The following is a 21082-nucleotide window of genomic DNA, read 5'->3' as shown; positions in this document are numbered from 1 at the left end:
AAAAAGACAGGCACAGGGGAAAGCAGAGAGAAGAGAGAGTCAGAGGTCGGGAGCCTGCCCAGCCTCCGGCTCCCTTTCCGCCCTTGCTGTCAAGGCAAAGGGGCCATGCCAGGACCTCCTGGGAAAGAGCCAGAACCTGGGCCGCCCCCTTCCACCTTGGAGTTCCTGGGCCCCACACTCATTCCTTTGCCCCTGAAGTACTGAGGGGGGAAGGGGTGGGGCCCAGCCCGCCCCCTGCCCACTCTAGCTGTCAGTCTGCTGTCTGGCAGAGAGTTGAAGCTGCATGACAGCTGTAGGCACTTTCCCGTCCCTCCTCCCGCCCATGCCTGCCCTATTCCCCTCTCCTCCCTGCCACAGCCCCTCCGAGCTGCTCTGAGGCGGCCTCCCTCCCCTCTCCTTCTCTCAGTCCTTTCCTCCTTCTCTCCCTTCCTTCCTTCCCACTTTCCTCTCTCCCTCCCTTTGTCATCTCTTCCAATAACCACATCTGATAAACCCATATGATCTCATAAGATTTCTAATGACAAGATGAGCTTTTCATCTCCATCCAGGTCAAGATCTTTTGCAGACTGAGTGTGTGGTGTGGGTGAGCGTGTGCTGTGGGTATGTTGGCTATGGTGTGGGTGTCAGCAGCTGAGAGGCCCTTGGCGCTTCTAGCCCCCTTGGGATCTGGTGCCTCCCCCAGAAGGTGGGCACTGGGCTATCGAACCCCCAGCAAGATGAGGGACTGTTTTGCCCTCCTCTGGGATCCGGGTGCTCCTGGGGACAGGAGCCTCTCCCAGAGCTCAGGGCCACGTTCAGGTTCAAGGAGAAGATCCCAGTCCATCATTAAGTGTTCAGGGCAAGCTAAGTGCTCCGAACTTCGGTGCTAAAAATATTGCATTTAGCATGCAAATTATGCCCTGACAGCTCCCGAGCTGGGCCGTGGGTGCCGGCTCCTTGTTTGTCATCACTGCTGTTATTCTCAAGAAGTTGAGAATATTTCTTCTTCATGGGGTTGTTTCTCTTGCTGGGTCATGGCCCCAGAAGGCTCGGAGCTGTGATTGGATTGGAGGCAGAGGGGAGGGACCAGGCCACGTCCTTCAGGGCCTCCCTGCTTCCTGAACTTGCCCTAAACAGGGCCCTGACGTGACACGGAAGAGGGGCAAGGGGCAGACAGACACAGCACAGCGGCACCGCGAAGGCCACCTTCTCCACGGAGCCTTTGCCCTGGGGGGCGAGAGGGCTGAGGATCGATCCTCCGGGGTGCTGGGCCCTGGAGCGGGGGAGCGGGATGTGGGGACAGCCTGGCTCCCCTCTGGCAGCCCCTGTCAGTCTGGCGATTAGGGGAGCCCACAGTGTGCTTGGGAGTCCCACGGGAAATGTTCTTGCCTCCATCTTGGCTGATGGCTGAGGGTCAGGGCCACCCAGTAGCAGGACGGAGGGCACTCAGCGGCTTGAGAGGAGAAGGCGGGAGGAGGGGAGACACAGGTACACACACCTCCCTGGTCCTCCAGGGGCCTCTTCCTTTCTTCTTTCCCCCACCCTTTCCTGGAGGGTGTGCAGGGTGCCTCTCCACCCTCCCCGCACAGACACAGGGCTTGGCTGCCTCTGAGGCGAAGGACAAGGTGGTGCCGTGCCCATTGGCACCGTGTCCGTCCCCAAGGGGCCGCCAGGTGACTTGTCAAAGTTTTATTGGTGTAGTGATGTTACAGAGCCTGGGGCTGGGGCTCCCCCAACTGCAGCTTCCCATCCTCCCTCAGGAGGGCCAGGCCAGGGCTCCTCCCTCAGCAGGGCTCCTCCAAGGCCCAGGCAGTGGGAGGGAAGGGGGAGGGAAAAGAGAAGAGGCAAAGGAAAAGGGAAGTGGTTTTGTGGCATAGTATGGCAGGAGGCAGCCCCCAAAGAACCTCAGACACCCCCATCCAGGCCCCAGCCATCTTCACCCCTATCCCAGGCTGGCTAACATTTGCTACAAGAAGTTCACCTGAGTCCGTCAGGAGGCGGCAGGGTGAGCTGAGGGGTGGTCTCTGAGGGAAGCAGAGGCTCCTGTCGGAGGGAGAGTGAAGACTTTTGGCTTGGGCTTCCCTGGGGGTCACTCTGTGGTCTGGTATTTACATGGGTGTCCCCAGAAGGAGGCTAGCTGGGGCCTTGGCAGCAGCCCTGGTGTGGGCCTCCCCACCGTCCCCTCCTGCACAAACCTGTGAGCCCAGCAGAGGGCGCAGCCTCGAGCCTGACTCTGGCCCCTGCAACACCAGCTCCCGAGAAAGGCCAGAGCGGGCTGCCCTGTCTTTGGTGCCAAAGAGAAGGGTCTGGAAGTGGGAGGGGAGCTCTGTGAGCTGCCCCTGAGCCACCGGGTCCAGCCCAAGGGCTGGCACCACGCCTGGCTCTCTACACTGCCCTGGCAGAGTGAGAGTATTCCGACAGTGTGGGGCGTGGTGTCGAGCTAACACTACGGGGCCTGCCAGGCAAAGGGAAGTCCACCCTACACCCTCCCGCCCAGGGCTCCTAGGGACTGCGGCCGGCGCCTGGCAGGGGGGTGGGCAGCGGGTCAGCAGTGCAGGAGCTTCATGAAGGCCTTGCGGAACTCGATGTTAAAGGTCGTGTAGATGATGGGGTTCACGGCGCTGTTGACATAGCCCAGCCACGTGAAGGCGCTGTACAGGACAGGTGGGATGTTGCAGTCACAGTGAATGTTCAGGATGTGTGTGATGAAGAAGGGCAGCCAGCAGATGATGAACACGCCTGGGGGAGAGGGTGGGGTCAGGCTGGCCCAGGGCAGGGGGAAGATCGCTGGGAGGGCCTGCACTCAGCGGGCCCCTGGATTGCATGCTGCAGGCCCCAGCCCAGACCGATGTCCATCCCACCCACTCTGCCGACTTGCTGGGGTGGGATCCTGGGTGTCAAGGCATCGTGTGCACAGAGACATTGGGGTCCGTGAGAGGGAGAGGTGCCTGTGAGGGCAGGACTGCCGGGCAGAGACCCTGTGGACTGGAGCAGAGGGTCCGGCTTGAACCCTGCTCAGTCGCTCCCAGCGGCATGATCGACCTGCTGTGACCCTGTGCTCTCATTTGTGAAACGAGGATAGTTACACCTGCCCCACGCACATCACAGAGCTGTCGGTGGGCGTGGAGGTGGCATACACTACCCAGGTGGGTGTGGGGGTGTCACACACTAGCCGGGTGCTACCTGGAGAACAGGGTCACATCAGTCCTTCCTGTTCCCAGCCACCCACATCAATCCCGCCCAGATTTTTCACCTTTAGCACCTGGTTTTCTAAGGGACTTTCATTTGAAAGCATTGCCTTGTGGACAGGGCCCGCTGACAGCCATGCCCTCGTTCGGATCGGGCTCTCTCATATCCCTTCTTTAAATTATTTACAACTCTGGTCCTTTAGGGTCTTGGTTAAGCGCAGGGGGACTGAGTTTCCTAATTCCTCAGGAATAGCAATATTAATAAAGATCATAATGATAACGCCTGTGTGCTCTGTTGCACAGTTTATAAACAGCTTTCCCCACCGTCTACCATTGATGACCACACAGCCTTGAGAAGTAATCTACTAGACTGACGGGACTAGAGGGGAATTGGCTTGCCGGGGTTATGAGGTTCTGGGTTATGATGGTAGACTGGTCAAGTTCACATGCTCTTGAGTCAGACTCCCTAAGTTTAATTGTGGGTCCTCGTTTGTCAACTTATAGGACCATCCTGAACCTCAATTGCTCCATCTGTAAGCTGAGCATAATTATGGAGTCTACCTAATAGGATGCATCCACAGGCTTGGCCTGGGCCTGAGAAAGTGCCAGTCCCACGACTCGCCAATGCTGGCTGGGAAGAGGGTGGCAGGTAATGGACCTGCAGTAAGGAGCCCCTCCCTCGGCCAGGGCTGGGCAGAGCTGGGTGTGGCCGGCAGCAGGGCCGACTCACCAAGCACGATGGCCAGCATCTGGGTGGCTTTCCTCTCCTTCTGTTGCGAGAGCTTCCTGCGGCTCAGGGTCTTAAGCGAGGTCCGGGTTTTGCCATTGGGCATGGACTGGATCTCAAAGATCTTGGCAATCTTGGGGTGGTCTTTGGCATGCCCATTCTTCTCGGGTTTGGCGGAGCTGTCAGGAGTGCCGTGGAGGCTGTGGTGGGATGCGTCGGGGAGGGTCAGCTGGTGGTGGCTGGGCGGGATGGGGCTGTACCGGGTCCTCTCAGGTGGGCTGGTGCTGGAGAGCATCTCCATCTCCAGCTCCTGGGCTCGGCGCGCAGCCTCCTGCACCAGGCAGAGAGCTCAGGTAAAGCTAGGCAAGTCTCAAGCAGGAGCCACCCAGCCGCACCTGGCCTACCTGGCCCCACCTGGCCTCGACAGGCCTCCCGGCTCTTCCCTACCTCCCTCTTCAGATGTCTGCCAACACCACAGGTCACAGAGAGCCAAGGATAATCACCCAGAGGCAGGGCTGTCTGGGTACAGGAGCCAGGACCCACAGCAGTCCCTGCCTGTGCGGTCATTTGGGCCCCTATCCCAGAGAAATCCTTATGTGTCCTCGGTAACCCCATAACCATTTGGGGTGGGGTTACTACCCAGGCACTTCTCTTTTATTCACTGAGCAATATTTACTGAACGCCAGCGAAGTGCAGGGTGCTGAGCTAGCTGTTGGGGATAAATTGCTGATGCATGTCCTGGGCCTGTCCATAGGAGCTCATGCTCAAACTGCATAGAGGGCACTGCTGTTCTCCCTGCAGGCTCACCTGCAGAAGCCCTCACACGGCTCCATTTCTCTTGGGTCCCCACACCCTCCCTGCTGGTCTGGTCTGGAGGGCCTCCCAGGTTCTCCCTTAGGTTCCCTTGTTCTAGGCCTCAGGTTCTCAGCCTGAACTGCTGAAATGCGGCCTCACTGTGTGCCCAGGTGGTATACCTGGGACACTACCTCGGCCCTATTCTGAGTCCCTGTTTTGGCACCTGCCTCCTAAATGGCTCCTCTGAGTCCTGCTCTTGCTGTGCAGGTAAATGGTGGGGGCCCTGCTCCCTGAGGACACCTGGCCCGGACTCCACATGTGGCCCTCGGTGGGTTTCCTGAACCACCCGGGGAAGGAGACACCTGCTGCTTGGACCCTGCTGCTACTACCACTGGGGTTTGCTGTGATTCTGCACCTCTGGGCTCTCCTTAGAGGCTGCACTTCACACCAGCCCTACGGCTGCTCAGCTCCCTCCTCCCCTAGTGCCCACCCAGCCTCCAGCCCCAGAACCTGGGCAGCTCACGCAAGTGCAAAGCACAGCGGAGGCGTGGATTTCAGTCACAGGAGTCTGGGTTCGGGTATGTGCTCTCTCACTAACTACTCAGCTTTGGGGGAGTTACCCAACCTCTCTGAGCCTCTGTTTCCTCTTCTGCAAAAGGAAGGTGGACGTGACCAATAAGACTTACCTCCCAGGGTTGCTGTGAGGATTTGATGAGATAATAGGAATATGGTAGGCGTTCAATGAATGGCAATAGCCATTATTATTATTATGATCTTGTTATTAAGGCCAAGTTCTTTCTCCCAAACATTTTCTTGTGTTAGGAGACCTCTCTGGGCCTTGCAGCCTTGAGCTGCCCTGCGCATGCCTATAGTGAGGTGTGTGTGGTGAGTCAGGCTTCCTTCTTTGAGGGAGCCAAGAAGGTGCTTATTCCTTTGAGCAGTTGGGGAGGTGTCTGAGAATCATGGCAGGTGGATTTCCCTAGAGGTGGGCAGACCTGGCTGTGGGTTCTGGCCTAAACACTTACCAATCTTCGCCTGTTCACAGGGAAACTGCCATTAGACTTCATGATAACGGTGCAGAGTTTCATGTCCTCGGGGTGAGTGCAGCTGCCCTGTGGAGTGAGCCAGCACACTGGTCATCACGGGGAGGAGGGCGGGCACAGAGACCCAGTGCTGGGTAGTCAGGCTGGGCACAGGGGCTCAGAGGAGGGCAGGGAGCAGGAGGCTAGGGGCCTGAAGAAGCAATTGAGGTCAGGAGGCAAGAGGTGGGCAGGACAAGAGACAAACGAGCCCTGACTTTTATGGAGCACCTGCCAAGGGTCTGGCGCCATGCTAGGCAGGCTCACATCTCTCTCACACTGAATCCTCAAGACATCCCTGTGAGGTCGGTATTATGAGTCCCACTTGACAGATGAGGAAACAGAGGCTTAGAGAAGTTAAGCAAGTTGCCCAAGGTCACTCAGCGAAAGTGGCAGTGCCAGGATTTGAACCTGATGTGTCTAACCCCCAAGCTCTTATTCCTTCCATGCCCACATACTGTCTTCCTCAGGGAGGGCTGAGCAGAGAGAATTCACAAGAAATGGGGGAAGAGCGGTTAGAGGGAGACAGAGTGGAGAAGTAGGCAACAGCAGGGGAGGAAGGAGGAGTTGTGTGCAGAAGGGAGGAGGGAGAGTGTGGGAAGTAAGGAGATGGGATGGAGATATCCGAGGGAGGGAAAGGGAGACAGAGGGATCAGAGTGAGGAAAGGAGAAGTGAAGAAAAGAGGAGAGGAGCCCAGGAGGGTGCCAAGGGCTGCTGTGTTCACATAAAGATCTTCAAGCAACGACTTCTCCCAGGTCATTCCCTCCACCCTCCCACCTCCCACTCCTGAAGATCCAAGTCCCTTCACTGAGGTCCAAGCCTTTGAGGTCCAAGCCTGCTCAGAGCTCCCCATCCTGGACTCCCTCCTGCTGCGGTGTCCCAGGTCCCCACTGAGCACTAGATGACCCACCTCAGTGATGGTTAAGTGGGGACCTTGGAGGGGAGGGGGATCTTGGGACCTTGAGTGGGGCCTTCAGGTTGGCCCTGAAAGCCCGGCTGCTGCGCTTGGTGTTGACCCGCTTCCGGCGCCTCCGGAGGACTATGTAGATCTTGATGTAGACCAGCAGGGTGACGATGAAGGGCACGTAGAAGGAGACGACGGAGGAGTAGACCACGAAGGCGGGGTTGGCGATGATGCACTCGCTCTGTTCTGGAGGAGGGAGAGCACCAGGAGGGTGGGTCAGCAGGCCCAGGGGCCAGAGTGTGGCCCCTCCACCAAAGGGGCAGGGCACGGGTACAGAGACTATACTAGACTTCTACGGTGGCCTGGAAGGGCTAGATGCAAGCAAATGCACAGCCTAAGTCAGAGCATTAAACAACCGTGAGCCAAAAAAGCTAAGCTGTGATTGACCACTTCCAAGTTTTTCCATTAATATTCCCTTACTGCACCGGCATTAGTTCTGCCACCTATGAGCACACAAGTGGAGCCAGGATGTTTGGGAAAAATGCCCAAAGAAATTTATTTTAAGAGAGTAAGCTATTATTTTAGCCTTTCCTGTATGCTGTGGGGGGAGGTCTGGAACCTTTTAATTTTAGGGGCAAGGTCACTGGGTTCTGGTTGCTGAACTCACCTGTGTTCCCAAGCTCCCTCCAGGTCTAGTAGATGTCTGTCCGCTATCTCAGGGCCTCTCCAGATTAATCCGAGCATATTGAGGCCTGTTCCCGCTTCTTGCAATTCCCACAAGAGTTAGCTTTGTACCAACGCTTCACGGCTTCATTGTGCACTATTGCCCTGCAGTGGTCTCCAGAGGCACCCCCGCACTGCTCTTGCCTTTTTGACGAGAGTGAGCTCGAGGCCACACCAGCAGGCAGGCACGGTGCCTCTTCTGCCTGAGATGTTCCAGCTGCCTCGCGAAGGGCAGGCCATGGGGTGCCAGCCTCCAGCTTGTTTCTACCTTTCCTGCCCCAGGGGGCCGAGGCCTGGCCTGAGCTCAGCTGGCCCTGGGGCTGCAGCCTCACTACACAAATACCATGGCCAGGAGTGAAGAGGCCCAATAGCCTCCCCAAGTGTGCGCACACATGCAACAGGAACACACATGCAGTTTGTGAGGCTCTCTGGCCTGTTACATCTAATAAACAAAGTTGAAAATGGCCAGATAGCCTCCTGAATTATTATTCCCACCCCTCACCCAACTCCATTGTGCCCCAGATCATTCATTACTCCTTTCTGGCCCACCCAGGAAGCACATGGAGTCAGGCTTGGCCCAGGAGACCCACCCTGGCCTTAGTCCAGGGGGGCAATCAGGCCCCCATGGGATCCTGCACTGAGGCCAGCTGAGCCCTTGGCAGGCAGAGGCAGGCCTCACCTGTGTTGTTGAGTCCAAAGAGCATCGGACAGGAGATGGTGAAGGACAGGACCCAGACGATGGCAATCATGACGGTGACTCGGCGTTTGGAGCTGTAGCGCGTGTTGTAGAGCATGGGCATGGCCACAGCCGTGTACCTGCAAGGGAACCAGTGGGGGGAGACCCCTCTCTCCACAACATGCACAACCAGAGACACCCACTCTTTGGGGGTGGACAACTGGTCCCCCTCCATGAAGCCCACTTATTTGCTCTAAAATCAATCCTCCTTCTTGTCCCCAGTTCAGACAGCGAGGACAATGTTGCTGCCCAACTGACTGCTTGATGATTAACTAACTACCATTAATCCTGGGCCATATTTTACCCCAGTCCCGCCACTTGGATCTCATGGCCTGGGTCTTTGCGCCTTTGAAACCCCACCTACTCCACCTGCGCTGAGCCCACTAGAGGTGGAAGTGTTTGTTGATGGACTGGTAGCCAGAACCCTAGAGCCATGGTCGGCAAACTGCGGCTTGTGAGCCACATGCGGCTCTTTGGCCCCTCGAGTGTGGCTCTTCCTAAGCCTTAGGAGTACCCTAATTAAGCTAATAACAAGGTACCTACCTATATAGTTTAAGTTTAAAAAATTGGGCTCTCAAAAGGAATTTCAGTCATTGTACTGTTCATATTTGGCTCTGTTGACTAATGAGTTTGCCAACCACTGCCCTAGAGCAAGGGTTAAGCCCATTCAGCAGAAACAATAACAACAGGAATCATGTATGAACCCTCATATTCCTCTACCCAGTACAGGAAGTGCTGGGTAGAGGGATTAGCTCGTTTCATCTTCCAAAGAGAGTAGGGGCGGGGCCTTTGGGAGCCCACGTGGCCTGTGTGTATGAATCAGTGAAAGGCTCCACAGATACAGCTCAACAAGGTGAGCAGAGCCTGGGCCCCGTGGGCACGTGCCCTGTGCTGGACATAAGTGCATAAGCAGACACCGTACCTTCAATGGGTAGACACCGTCATCCTTGTGTCTGGACAATGAAAGTAGCATCCCGAGAACCTCCATAATCCGCCCAAGGTCACTCAAGTAGAAAGTGACAGAACTGGGGCTCCTGTCAGAATCAACTGCTTCCTCCCATGTACCAGGCTGCAGTCTTAGCAGCATCACTGTCCATAGGACGTACGTTTCTAGCCACACGCGCATGCACCTACACATATGTGCTTGTGTGTATACACATAGGCACACAGGCACACAAACACACTGACTCACAGGCACAAAGCCAGCCACATGGCATCATAGACAGAGCCTGACTCGGAAGGCGAGGTGGGCAGCCTGAAAGGTGGAAGGCCTGGGCTCACCTGTCGATGCTGATGGCACACAGGTTCAGGATGCTTGCTGTGCACATCATGACGTCCAGAGTGACAAAGATGTCACAGTGAATCCTGCTGAATCTCCACTCGCCCACCACCTGCGGACAAAGCAACATGATGATGACAGAAGAGGGAGATTAGCTCGGGCTCAGTAGCTTGGCTCTCCTGGGGGAGGCCAGGCCACGGCGCAGACGGCAGCTGGGGGGACCTGTGGTCTCTGCCTGGGATGTGGGCAGGAAGAGGGGCAACAAAGGGAGTCATGCTCATAATGTCCAAGGCCCTTGGCCCTGGCCTCTCTCTGAGACACATAAAGTCACTTTGTGCCAAGAACTATGCTAGAAGAAAGATGACCAACCTACACTAAGTGCTTCAACTTTTTAAAAAAAATACATTTTATTGATTTTTTTACAGAGAGGAAGGGAGAGGGATAGAGAGTTAGAAACATCGATCAGCTGCCTCCTGTACACCTCCTACTGGCGATGTGCCCGCAACCAAGGTACATGCCCTTGACCAGAATTGAACCTGGGCCCTTCAGTCAGCAGGCCAACGCTCCATCCACTGAACCAAACTGGTTAGGGCACTTCAACTTTTTAATCTGTAAAACATTTGTGTGATCACCTGAGACCCCCATTTTACCAACAAGGAGACCAAGCCTCAGAAAAGGGGAGTGACTTGCCCAGGTCACTCGGCTCAGCGTCTGGTCCTGCTCTGGCCCATGTATCTGGGGGACCAGGTGGCTCCTTCAGTGCCCACAATGGTGTGTGGCGCAAGGTAGGGGCCTGATAAGTGTCTGCTAGTTATCAGTGATGAAGACAATGACCTGGTAAAACAGGGACGACATTTCTGCTCCTTGTTATACCTGGAGAATGAAGGAAGGGAAGTCTGGGCTAGGCTGTCTGGAACCCCGGAGTGGGCTAGGGAGGGGCTGTAAGGATATAGGCTTGGAATGATGGGATAGGAGGAGTCCAGCTATTCACAGGAGCATTTTGCCTCCCTTCCCTGCCCCCACCGCACACACTCATACCTCCCCCTTACACACACACACACACACACACACACACACACTCCCATACCCCCCTGCACATCCACACCCCACACCTCCATTTATATGCAGGTCCCCACGCTCACACAGCAGGCTTTGAAGTCTGGGGCAGCCCCCTCCCCCTCCCTGCGCAGTCAGGACAGGAGATGCACCTGGGCCTCTACCAACAGGAGAAAAGAGGAGCAGGAAAGCCCGCTCAGGTGACGGTGACACGGGCAGGGCTGTACCCACGCTGTGCTCACAGCACAGCAGGCTAATTATAACCCCGCTCCTTCTCCACGCTGCCCTCTTCTCTGCTGTCAGGCAGGAAACCAAATGCTGGCATTTAAGCTCGGTGCCCGGCAGTGCAGCTGCTGTGAGTGTGGAGACAGGAAACCTCTGGTGGCACTGCCCTCTCTCCGGCTCTTAGAGGGCACGTTCCAGGGCCCCTCCCAGGTCTGGGCACAGGGGTCCCTGTGCCTCAGATGCAGCGCTGACCAGGTGGGCAGGGGCTGAATGCCCTGAGGGGGAGGAGGGGATGGAAGGGCTTCCCTGGCTCCCTGGCATAAACCGAGCCTACCTTTTGGCATCGCTGGGAGAGTTGCAGGCCCCCCTGTCCACGTGCGCACCCCGCACCTGCAGCCTCTCCTGGACTAGGATTTTGGGTCTGCTTTCATGTCCCTGGGACCTAGTCTGGACCTTCCACATCCGCTTCCTTCTTTCCTGTAGACCCTTAGCGTGTGCCAGGCTCTGTGCTGGACTCTGGACCCCGGGGACCCTGGTGAACAGGACTGACAAGTCCCTGCCTCCAGGAGCTCGGGCTCCCCGCCCCCACCGGTCTCTCTGGAGGAAACTAGGGCGGCCTTCCTCCCAGGTTCAGGAGTAACTGCCGGAGAAGGCAGTCAGGGCAGCTGACTCAGACGCTCAGGGGATGTGTTGGTAGCCATTGTCTCTAGAACACCTACTGCGGGCAAGTACTTTGCTCATGAATTGTTCTTAAGGCTCCTAGGAAAGGGGTAGCTTCCGTCCAGTCATGGAGGAGGGAGCTGGGCTGAGTTCACCACTCGGGTGCGGAGCCGGGAGCAGAGGCAGATCTTTGGTGGCATAGCCTGTGCTCTCTCCTACGCTGTGTTGGGAGGCCCGTCAGGCTTGTCCACAGAGGAGGCAATTACGTAAAAAAGACTAAATCAACCAAGTGTGAAAGGAAAGGTTCTAATCGCAAAGGTTCTGATTGGGGTCCAACAGGAAAAGGGACTTGTCCAAAGTCACCTGGTGATTTAGTAGAGAGAGAGGACCGGATCCCAGGTGCACCTTTGGCCACCACTCACTGATTCTTGCTCACAGGAAGCTGAGACCTGCAGGACGGGCCTTGAGCTGGCTGGCTAAATCCTAACGACTAGCACATATGAGGCACTCACTATGTGTCAGGCACTGTTCCGAACACGCACACTCCTACCTGTGGCATGTGACAGCAAGCCTCTGAAGCTAATGACATGGCTGCCACACCTCAAAGCCTCCAGCACCCTCCCTGCACAGCGCTGCACACTTCCTTCTCTGCCTGGAGTGCAGGTCCCGCTCCCTCCCCTGGATGATTCTCTGACAGCATCCCCTCTTCCTGCACCACATCATTGTCCCCACACCCCAAATCATATGTCCCTGCAGCGTTCCCACATCTCCTGTGGGGACAGCTCTATTGTCACCTCCACCAGACTGCACTGAAACGGCCCTCATGCTCCTGGCTGATGGCAAGCCAGGGCGTTGGACCCCGAGCAGGGGTAGGACATAGAATTGCTCACACATGTTGGATGAGTGACTAACCAACCCTGTGATCTGAGTCTGCTCCCTTCCCTGCTTACCTGGGACACGACCGGGAGCCCCCCCTCAGAGGCTGAGGCCAGGGGACAGGGCAGACAGCCACTCCCTTCCCTCAGGAGCCCTCCAGGAAAGGGGCCATGTCGGGGATGGAGCCTAGTCCTCCTCCCACTCCAACCCCAGGGTGCTTTCCATGTGCCGAGTGGCACAGACAAGGCACAGGCAGTTCTACATCAGACACATGCTGACACGGCAGGCTGCTGGAGGCATTTACTCCATTGGGAATGGGGCGAGATGGGAATGGGGCGAGATGGAAAATTCCAGACAACAGAGGGTACAGTACGTGGTTGCAAGAACCCTTGGACAGGATGTTGGGATAGAGTGAGACTTTACTTGGGACATTCTCGAGGGACAATAAGTAGCTGAGACCATGTCCTGTGAGTCGGACTCCCTGTCCAGCTCTTGTTTTAGAGGAGACTCTGAGATGCCATTCCCCACCCTGCCCCCCGAAACACCGCGCTTTCCCTTAAACAGTGGTGAACAGGCATGTTCAACATATCTGTCCAGGGACTCAGAGATAGCCAGGAGCCCCAGGACAGCCCATGCAGAGAATTGGCCCTACCGTAGAGTGTGGTGGGGTGGTGGGGTGGTGGGTCTGAAGCCCCAGGGCGCACGCCCACAGCCCTGGGCAGAGCACACCTCACTCTAGGAAGAGGGTGCCTCTCGCCTGGGACGGGTGGGTCCTCTGTAGGGAGGAGCTGATATCTATGGCCGTTTACTTTGAATACCACTGTCAGGGCTGACTCTTACACAATGCTTGTTACGTGCCGCTTCCAGGATAAGCACCTTTTCTACAGTAATTCATCCGATTCTCAAACAGTGCTGAGAGAGACACTATTATTATCGCCCCTCTGTAGACAGGGAGACTGACACAGGGAGGCCATTTTCCCTGGTGGCCCGAGGCCGGCCTCCTTGAGAGCGAGCAGGAGGGGACAGGCCTGTGAAGTAAGGAGGGCTCCTCGGGGACAGGACCGCTACAGACGCGATGAGCAGAGTCTGGGGGCCTCACACACTGGGGTCGCGGAGGAATGACCCTGGCCTGTGGCACCTCTATCTTTCTGGGTTGTTTTGTCTTTCATTTGATCCCTTTGGGCTCTTGCTTAGCACTCCCTCAGGCCCTTTAGGAAGCTCCAGCCTGTTTGGACTGTGCTGAAGGATGATGGTGTGGTGGCCACAGGAAGCGCAGGGAGCCCCTGGGAGAGGAGTGCGCTTTGACCGGCCTCCTCCCTCCCCTCACCCTCTCAGCTTCTTCTACTGATGTCCTCTCCCTCAAACCTGCCAAGGGCTCATATTTTCTTTGAAAGAAGGGTTTGCCCCCGGCACAGGTAACTCCTCTCTCTAGCCCAGGGCCAGAAGGAAACAGCTCGGGCATGTGAATGGCCAGCACTGGCTCTTTCCTGGCCGCCTGGTCAGACTCCTCTGCACCCAGACTCCACCCGGAACCCCTGGTGGAGAAAGGGGCAGGACCCAGCTTGTGCCCACTCACAGCCCCCAGGCCTTTCCACCTCTGCCCGCCAGCTCTGAAAAGCATCCACCGGGAGGTGGGTCCACTTGGGGACTTCTTATCAGCGCTTCTCCCTTTGCTGTGTGATCTGGGTGAAGACAGGCACCTTCTCAAAGCTTCTGTTTCCTCTCTAAAGTGAGAAGAGCAGCATCGGCTCCCAGGACCAGCATGAGTATTTGTGGAGTCTGGGTCTGAACATGCCTGGCACGGTGCCTGGACCACAGCCGGCTGCCCACTCACTGTCCTGAGGCACAGAGCTGGGCTCTGTCGCGGCCGAGCAGTGGTGACTGGTCCTTCCTGAGGAAGGGGCTGCAGACAGTTCCCAGAGGCCTTAAACTTGGGGGAGAGGGAAGGGAGGAGGAGAGCAGCAGCCCCCACTTTTGAAGCAGGAAAGAGGAATGGAGAGTTCAGGCCTGGAAGCAGGAACATGGCTATCCTTGGGGGTTCTCCTTAATGGCTCCCACTTCTGCCGGGCCGATGAACATTCTGGGGGCCAGACACAGAGCCAGCTGGGCCCACCAAGAGGCCACCTGACTTCTGTGAAATGGTGATAATACTTTGGTCTCTCGGGGGCGAATGAGGACGCTATTGGAAAATGGTGCGTTCAAAGGACTTAACACAAGGTCTGGCACTCAGCAAGGACTCTGCACCTGGCAATTGGGATTTTTAAGAAGACAATCTACCCATTTTATGAGAGAAAAACTGAGGCCAGAGTGGAGAGGAGACAATCTGAGAAAGCACCAGGCAACCTGTGGGGAGAAGGCAGTGAGGAGCTTGGACCGGCGGCCCCAGCATGGTGTTCTCGGGAGAAGGTGCTGAGTGAGGCGGGGCCCAGACCTACCTCCAGGTAGACCACCCAGGGCATGACGAGCGTGGCTACGAGGAGGTCAGCGACGGCGAGGCTGACGATCAGGTAGTTGGTGGTGGTCTGCAGTGCCTTCTCGCGGGACACGGCCATGCACACCAGCACGTTGCCAAAGACGATGATGAAGATGAGCAGGGTGAGCAGCATGGCATAGTAGTTGTAGGGGGGCTTGTCGGCCTTCCCCGCAGACCCGTTGAAGGGCCGGCTCCAGTTCTGGCTCTCCAGGTCGTCATCGTACCAGGACAGGTTCAGTGGATCCATTGGGGCAGCAGGGCCACCGGGTGGCCAGGCTCTGACTGGAGAAATGGACACAGGGAGTGAGCAGGAGGCCCTCGCAAAGCAGGCCGCCTCCCAGGGGGGACTCTGGAGCTAAAACCAACCATTGGAAGTTAACAGAGAAACTCTCCAGCCTCGGAATGTTAAGTTTTGTATCCAACAATTTTCTTAAAACATGGTGGCCTGCTGCCACTACTCTGCTAGCAAGTTCTTGCAGATGGAAAAATAAATGAGCAAGTATAACTTTTGAAGAAGTATAATAACATAAATGAGCTTGAGAAGAGCTGGCCATTCATTATTCATTTATTCAACAAACATATATGAAGTGCAGCCCATGCAGCACACACCTAAGGCAAGTTAGAGTCCTAGCTTCCAATGTTAGGAATAGAAATATGCATTTCTTCATCTTTGCTTCTGTAAATATTTACAGAGCATTGCTCTACATAGTGCTAGAGACATAGGCAGGAGCAAAATGTACATGGCTCTCCAGCTCACAGTCTAAAAGAAACAATGGCCAATTAATCACACAATTAAATCTGTGAGTGGTCAGCTCTAGGAAATGGAATAGGGGAGAGATACCTAGCCTAGTTCAGAGATTTAACAAAGGGTTTCCAGAGGAAGTGGTGTTCAACAGACACCTGAAGGTGTGTAGGAATTAGCCAGGTAAAGAGTTGGGAGTCAGGGGAGGGTCCAGACATAGGAGTCAGTGGACAGAGCTAGACAGTGGGTGTCAGGGTGGAGGCCCAGAAAGAGACTGGGACTAGCTGAAGCATGGAGGGACTGGGAATGAGTTAAACTGGGGAGGTTGTAATAGGTGAGATCATATAGAATCATAGGGAGCCTTAAGGTCATACTATAGGGGCCTTAAAGGGGTTTAGACTTGAGCCTAATGGCAGCGGAAACAACATGATCAGAGAGAAGATGCTGATTGCTGTATAGAGAATGGAAGGGTGGTCCAAGTAAGGTGGCAGGACACCAGGTGGGAGGCTGTCGCAGGAACCCCAGCAAAAAATGATAGGTCTGCACATGTGCACAGAGGAACGGGCGCCCCACCCCAGGGGGGAAAGACGACCTGAAAGAGGCGTCATCTGAGATGAAGCAGGAGGAGGACTTAGCCAGGCAACTGGGTGGGGGAGGTGTTCCAGCCAGAGAGAACACAACACAGTGCCAAATGGCAGATAATTCTGTTGGCTGCAAGCGTAGGGTCTGACAGTGACACTGGGGAAATTACACTGAAGGGCCACTCATGGGCCAGACCTGGCCTTGTCAGCGTGGGAGCTCCTGAAAGGTCGAGTGCAGAGGGCTGTCTGGTACATTAGAGGTCAGGGCTGCTGCATGTAGAGGACAGTGTGGAGGGCAGGGAGGTGTGGCTATCACTCAGCTAAGAGAGGTGGTGGTCCAGGTGAAAGAGTGGGGATGAGGCTGCAGAGAAGTGTTCAGCTTCAGGAGCCAACCTGGAGGCAGAGTCATGGCATTTGGTCACGGGGTAGATGGGGTGAGGGCACAGGGGCCAAGCAGGGAGGGAGCTGCCGAGGATTACTCTGCCTCTCCCCACTGGGTCTGGGCGCAGGTGGTGCTGTCCCCGAGGAACGGGAGCAGCGGCTCAGAGGCAGTCGGAGGGCTGATGAGCTTGACAGCCTGTGTTTCGGTTGTGACTGAAACATAATGCACATATAATAGAGTCGGCTTTCCTGCTAACAAAAGTGTTCCTATTTCACACAATGGAATTAAATTTATCAGTATTTCAAGGCACTCCGCACAAAGCACCATGATTTCCAGGTGCTATGGAAATCATTTATGCCATCCTCAAGGAATGTTAACTTTAAAAACCAAACCAAGCAAAAAGATGAAAAAGAAACAAGTAATAAGGCTTATTTCCCCTTGGGAGGGAGTAAAGAAAGAAAAAGAAAGAAAAGAAAAAGGCAAGTTTGTTCTTGAACCATGGGTGCAGGATAAAGGTGCTGGCCTGGAAGATCCAGCGCTCCCAGCCCACCTGCTATATAGTCAGCAACTGTAATACCAATTGTTGTATTTCCTAAGCTCCAAGACAGAAGCATGAACACAAACAGCAGTGTGGTGATTGCCAGAGGGAAGGGGGTGGGTGGGGGACTGGGGGTGGGGTGGGGGAGGGAAGGGGGCCTAATATAAGGTGACAGGAGATTTAACTTTGGGTGGTGGCACACAGAGCAATATACAGATCTTGTAACACCTGAAACCTATATGTTCATGTTGACCAACGCCACCCCAATCGGTTTAATAAATAAATACTTTTTAAGAGACAGAATTCAATGTAATATGCACCACTGTTTCATGTACCACTAGGAAATAAAAAATGCCATCAAACCCCAACACAGCTCTCAGATGGGGTCAAGTGTAAAATGAATTCTGATGTCAGAGACATTAACATGCTGGTGGGGTGTGTGTCAACTTGGGATGAATGAAAAACAGTGACCTCCTGGCATTTTATTACTGGCATTTTCCCTCAGATACCTGCCCTTGCCCTGCCCCTCAAGCTCCTCCATCCAGGTGAATGTTGCCTCTGGCAGCCGGGGAGAGCACCAGGTAACCTGGTCTGGTCTGGGCTCCACAGAAGCCAGGTGAAGTCAACACCTCTCTTGTGTAGGTGGGGAGCGCCAAGGCCATGCAGCAGCCAGCACCTAAATTTGCCAGATGCTCCAAATTTCCTGTGGTTTTTTTTCTGGTTTTGTTTTTGTTTTAAATGAAAATTGGCTGACTGTATAACCCAAGATGAATTCTTCTTAACAGTCATAAGGCTTTTCAGATAAATAAGATCCCAGTATTTTACTTTGTTGTTGTTGTCAGAGCAAGTACTTCGATTTGGTGTTATGAAAATACCAACCTCCATACACCATCCGCCTTCATCTTCCTCCCAGGTGGCTCCTGCTTCATGTGGAAAAGCTCTAAATCACAGTCCCCAATCATTGAGCATTTAGCTAGTGCCAAATGTATACATGGTCACTGCCATTTCTTAGCATTTACTAATTTAGCTATGCAGTCCTATCTCCTGGGAGAGGAATGGATGATCTAATTCTGCTGCTGTGCACACCCCCACATTCATATTTTGGAGCTCTAAGTTGTCCTCTTCCAAGGTGATGGTATTTGGAGGTGGGGTCTTTGGGAGGTGGTTATGTCTAGATGAGGTCATGAGGGTGGGGTCCTCGTGATGAGATGCATGTCCTCATAAGAAGAGACACAGGAGAGCTTGCTCTCCCTGTCCCTGCCATGTGAGCACACAGCGAGAGGCAGTCATACAAGCCGGGAAGAGTCCTCACCAGAAACAGATCATGATCTCAGCCGTCCAGGCCCCGGACATGTCCGTTGTTTAAGCCATCCGACCTATGGCATTTCATTATGGCAGCCTGAGCTGTCAAAGATGCCTGCAGATGCCAGGCTCACTCTAACAGGGGCTGCCTCTCCCCCAAGGTCCCGTCTTCATCTTCCCTTTGCAGCAAAGGGGGCAGCTGCTGCTCCCACCTCACCCTCCCCAGGCCATGCTCACAGATGGGCTCCGGGCTCTGCTTTCTCTGCTGCTCGGGTGTGTGGGAAACAGGAGGGAGCCAGGAATATGGGAAACTCCATCTGTGGGTGGCCTGCAAGCCTCAGGCCATCAAAGTACCTGGCCCTCACCTGCCTCCAGTACTCATCGCCCTGCCCCGGCTCAGAAGGGCAAGAGTCTACTGAAAGATCATCCAGAATCATTCACTCCAGTGGTCAGTACTCTCCATCAAGACCTCCCTCACACCTGGCCCACCTCCAGCCTGCTGTGGTCGCAGTGTCCTCAGAGCCTACACAGCAGCTTTTCAGCAAGGTGTCTGCAATGAACCGAGGAGCATGGGGATACCAGGGCATGTGGAATGTGGAGCTACGTTTCCGGCTTCAGGCTCCTCTGCCATTCACCCTTAGTGCCTTACAGACGGGCCAATTTTCTGTGTGTGCCCAACTTGAAAATTTGCTAGCTCTGGGGCTGGGACGGAGTAGGGAAGTAGAAGTTGCAGGAGAAGGTGGGCTGCTCTCCCAGTCACACCCAGCCTGCAAACAGAAACGGCTTGTCCCGAGTATGCTGGACGAAAACCCCTTTCAAGCTCCACAGTTCGAGGCTGACCACTAACGCTGGCTTTTTCTTTCAGAATAACTTGGAGGCTATTGTCACCCTTGGGCCCCAGCCTGGTGGGGTGTGGACAAAAGGGCCCATCTCTTAGGGCAGCCTGGAGCCCTGGAGGAAAGCTGGCTGGTCCCAGAGGAGAGAGGAGAGGATTCCATTAATCTGGTTGCAATTTGATTCCATCCTCCAGCAAGACTCTGGGGCACAGGGCCCAGAGGTGGGGCTGAGGCACCCTCAGTGCAGCACAAACTCCAGCAACCTGGTTCCTGTGTGCTGCCTCCTCTGGAAGTTTGGCATTTGAAGGAATCAAATTGTCTAATTAAAACTGAACAATCCCTTATCAGGCTGGATGTCGGGTGAGACACTGCTGTCTTAAACACATCATTTTCCCTTCTTTTCTGAGACTTGAAGCATTTCAGTGAAAAAGGAAGGGGGGTAACATTTGCATTTCAAAAGCCATTTGTTGGAGAGACCTCATTTGGATGGGAATTGGGACTAAGTGGGGAAGGGCTCCTGCTAGGACCCCCTAATTCAAGCCACCCCTGCTCCTCTAGTCAGAGATCCAGGCTGTGACTTGGGGGTGGGCCCTTCCCCAGCTCCCCCTGCAGCTTTAGGAAGAAAGAGTGGGAGGGGAAAAGAGAAGGGAGGAAGCATCATATTCCTTCCTATTCCAAAGGGAAAAGGAGCAGAGTCACTGAACAATGCCTCACTTACTGGCCAGGAGGGCTGCCCCAGCAGGGGACAGAGGAATATGGACCTCGAGCTTCAAGCTCCCAGAGCTCTAGGTTGGGCAACCTTGGGAAGGCCTCTGTGGTGGGCAGACAGGGACAGTCCCATCTTACCTCCATGGTAAGGCCTCCAAGCACTGGGGCTGGGAATGGAAGGGATGGTGGGGAAGGGTCTGTGGGGAGGAGGAAGAATGGAGAGGAATGTCGGGGTGGAGAATAGGAGAGACTGAGGAGTAGGAGTGGGGCAATGGACACTGTCACTTCTAGGATGCATCCTCCATTTCCTCACCCTGAACACCTTTCCCAGCATCCCAAGCCAGACACGCAGGCAAGTGGGGTGGTGAAGCTAGACGTCTGGCTCAGGCACAGGCAAGGCCCTGCTCCCAGGAATTCCTTGGCTCCAAAAGTTCAGGGGATGGTGGGGATACCCTCCCCCTCGCTGCTATGGACAGACGTGGACTAGTGGGAAAACTTGCCCTCCAATGGCCTGACGGGGGGTGGGGGGGGGAGGGCGGGGGCTGAGGAGGGTGAGTGGGAAGGACTAACACCATCCCCACTTCATGCCCCCTCCAGGCATAGCAAGCCCACGAGTCCAGCTTGGCGTTCTGCAGGGCAGCTGATCAACGGCAGAGCTATGTTATTTGTGGGGAAATTATCTGGGTTTCCTCAGAAAGCGTAAAACAGCTTGCATGAATCTCTTCCATTCTTATTCTCTGGCTTTGTCTATAGCCCCATCCAGCTGGAACCAGGAGGATGGACACAGTCTTGAGGGCCCTCAGTGGCCCAACCTGAGGTTCATAACCCAGTCACCTTCTCAGAACTTTCCCCTACTCGCTGAAGTTTAATATAGCCAAGCAGTCTGAGCCTTGCCTCCCACCTCGCAGCCAAGGAGCTCCCTTGGATGCCCATTCGACTTCCTGTCACCAAAGCCACAAACCAACCAGCATAGGCACCCCGGCTCCCTCCCCTTGGGTCCCAATGACCCACTCCTGACCAGGCCCTGTCCTTCCACCGGGGCTCAGGATTTAGTCCTGACTGATGTCCTCCTCCTTCTCACCCTTCAGGTCTGCGCCTTCTCCAGGGAAGGCTTCGTGATGCCCTAGCTCAGAGCTGTCCTCTTGCTTAATGCTCTCACAGCACAATGTGCTTCTTGGGGCACTTATCGCGGGTGTAATTAGGTTATTATTTGTTTAGTGTCTGTTCTTCTTGCCAAACTGTGAACTGCAGCAGCATAAGAATCATACCTAGAGGATGAGTTCTAGTGGCTC

The 21082-nt window shown here is 55.1% G+C and overlaps 1 protein-coding gene across 2 annotated transcripts; it reads right to left on the bottom strand.

The window, feature by feature from the left end:
- Window positions 1-1653: 1653 nt before the first annotated feature.
- On the bottom strand, window positions 1654-14948 carry DRD2 (dopamine receptor D2; the record flags this gene model as incomplete). Of its 2 annotated transcripts, XM_081099514.1 has the most annotated exons (7): window positions 1654-2718; window positions 3898-4225; window positions 5715-5801; window positions 6729-6919; window positions 8076-8212; window positions 9414-9523; window positions 14664-14948. In XM_081099514.1, the coding sequence occupies 7 exons, from the start codon at window positions 14946-14948 to the stop codon at window positions 2525-2527; spliced, it is 1332 nt and encodes a 443-aa protein (XP_080955640.1). In that variant the 3' UTR covers window positions 1654-2524. The 2 variants fall into 2 exon arrangements, with proteins under 2 accessions (XP_080955640.1, XP_080955641.1); XM_081099515.1 differs by lacking the exon at window positions 5715-5801.
- Window positions 14949-21082: the final 6134 nt, after the last annotated feature.

The sequence above is a fragment of the Myotis nattereri genome, assembly GCF_964212035.1.
Source record: "Myotis nattereri genome assembly, chromosome: 9".
NCBI classification, from domain to species: Eukaryota; Metazoa; Chordata; class Mammalia; order Chiroptera; family Vespertilionidae; genus Myotis; species Myotis nattereri.
The sequence above is the reverse complement of the archived record's forward strand: the minus strand, read 5'-3'. Positions and strand labels throughout refer to the sequence as shown.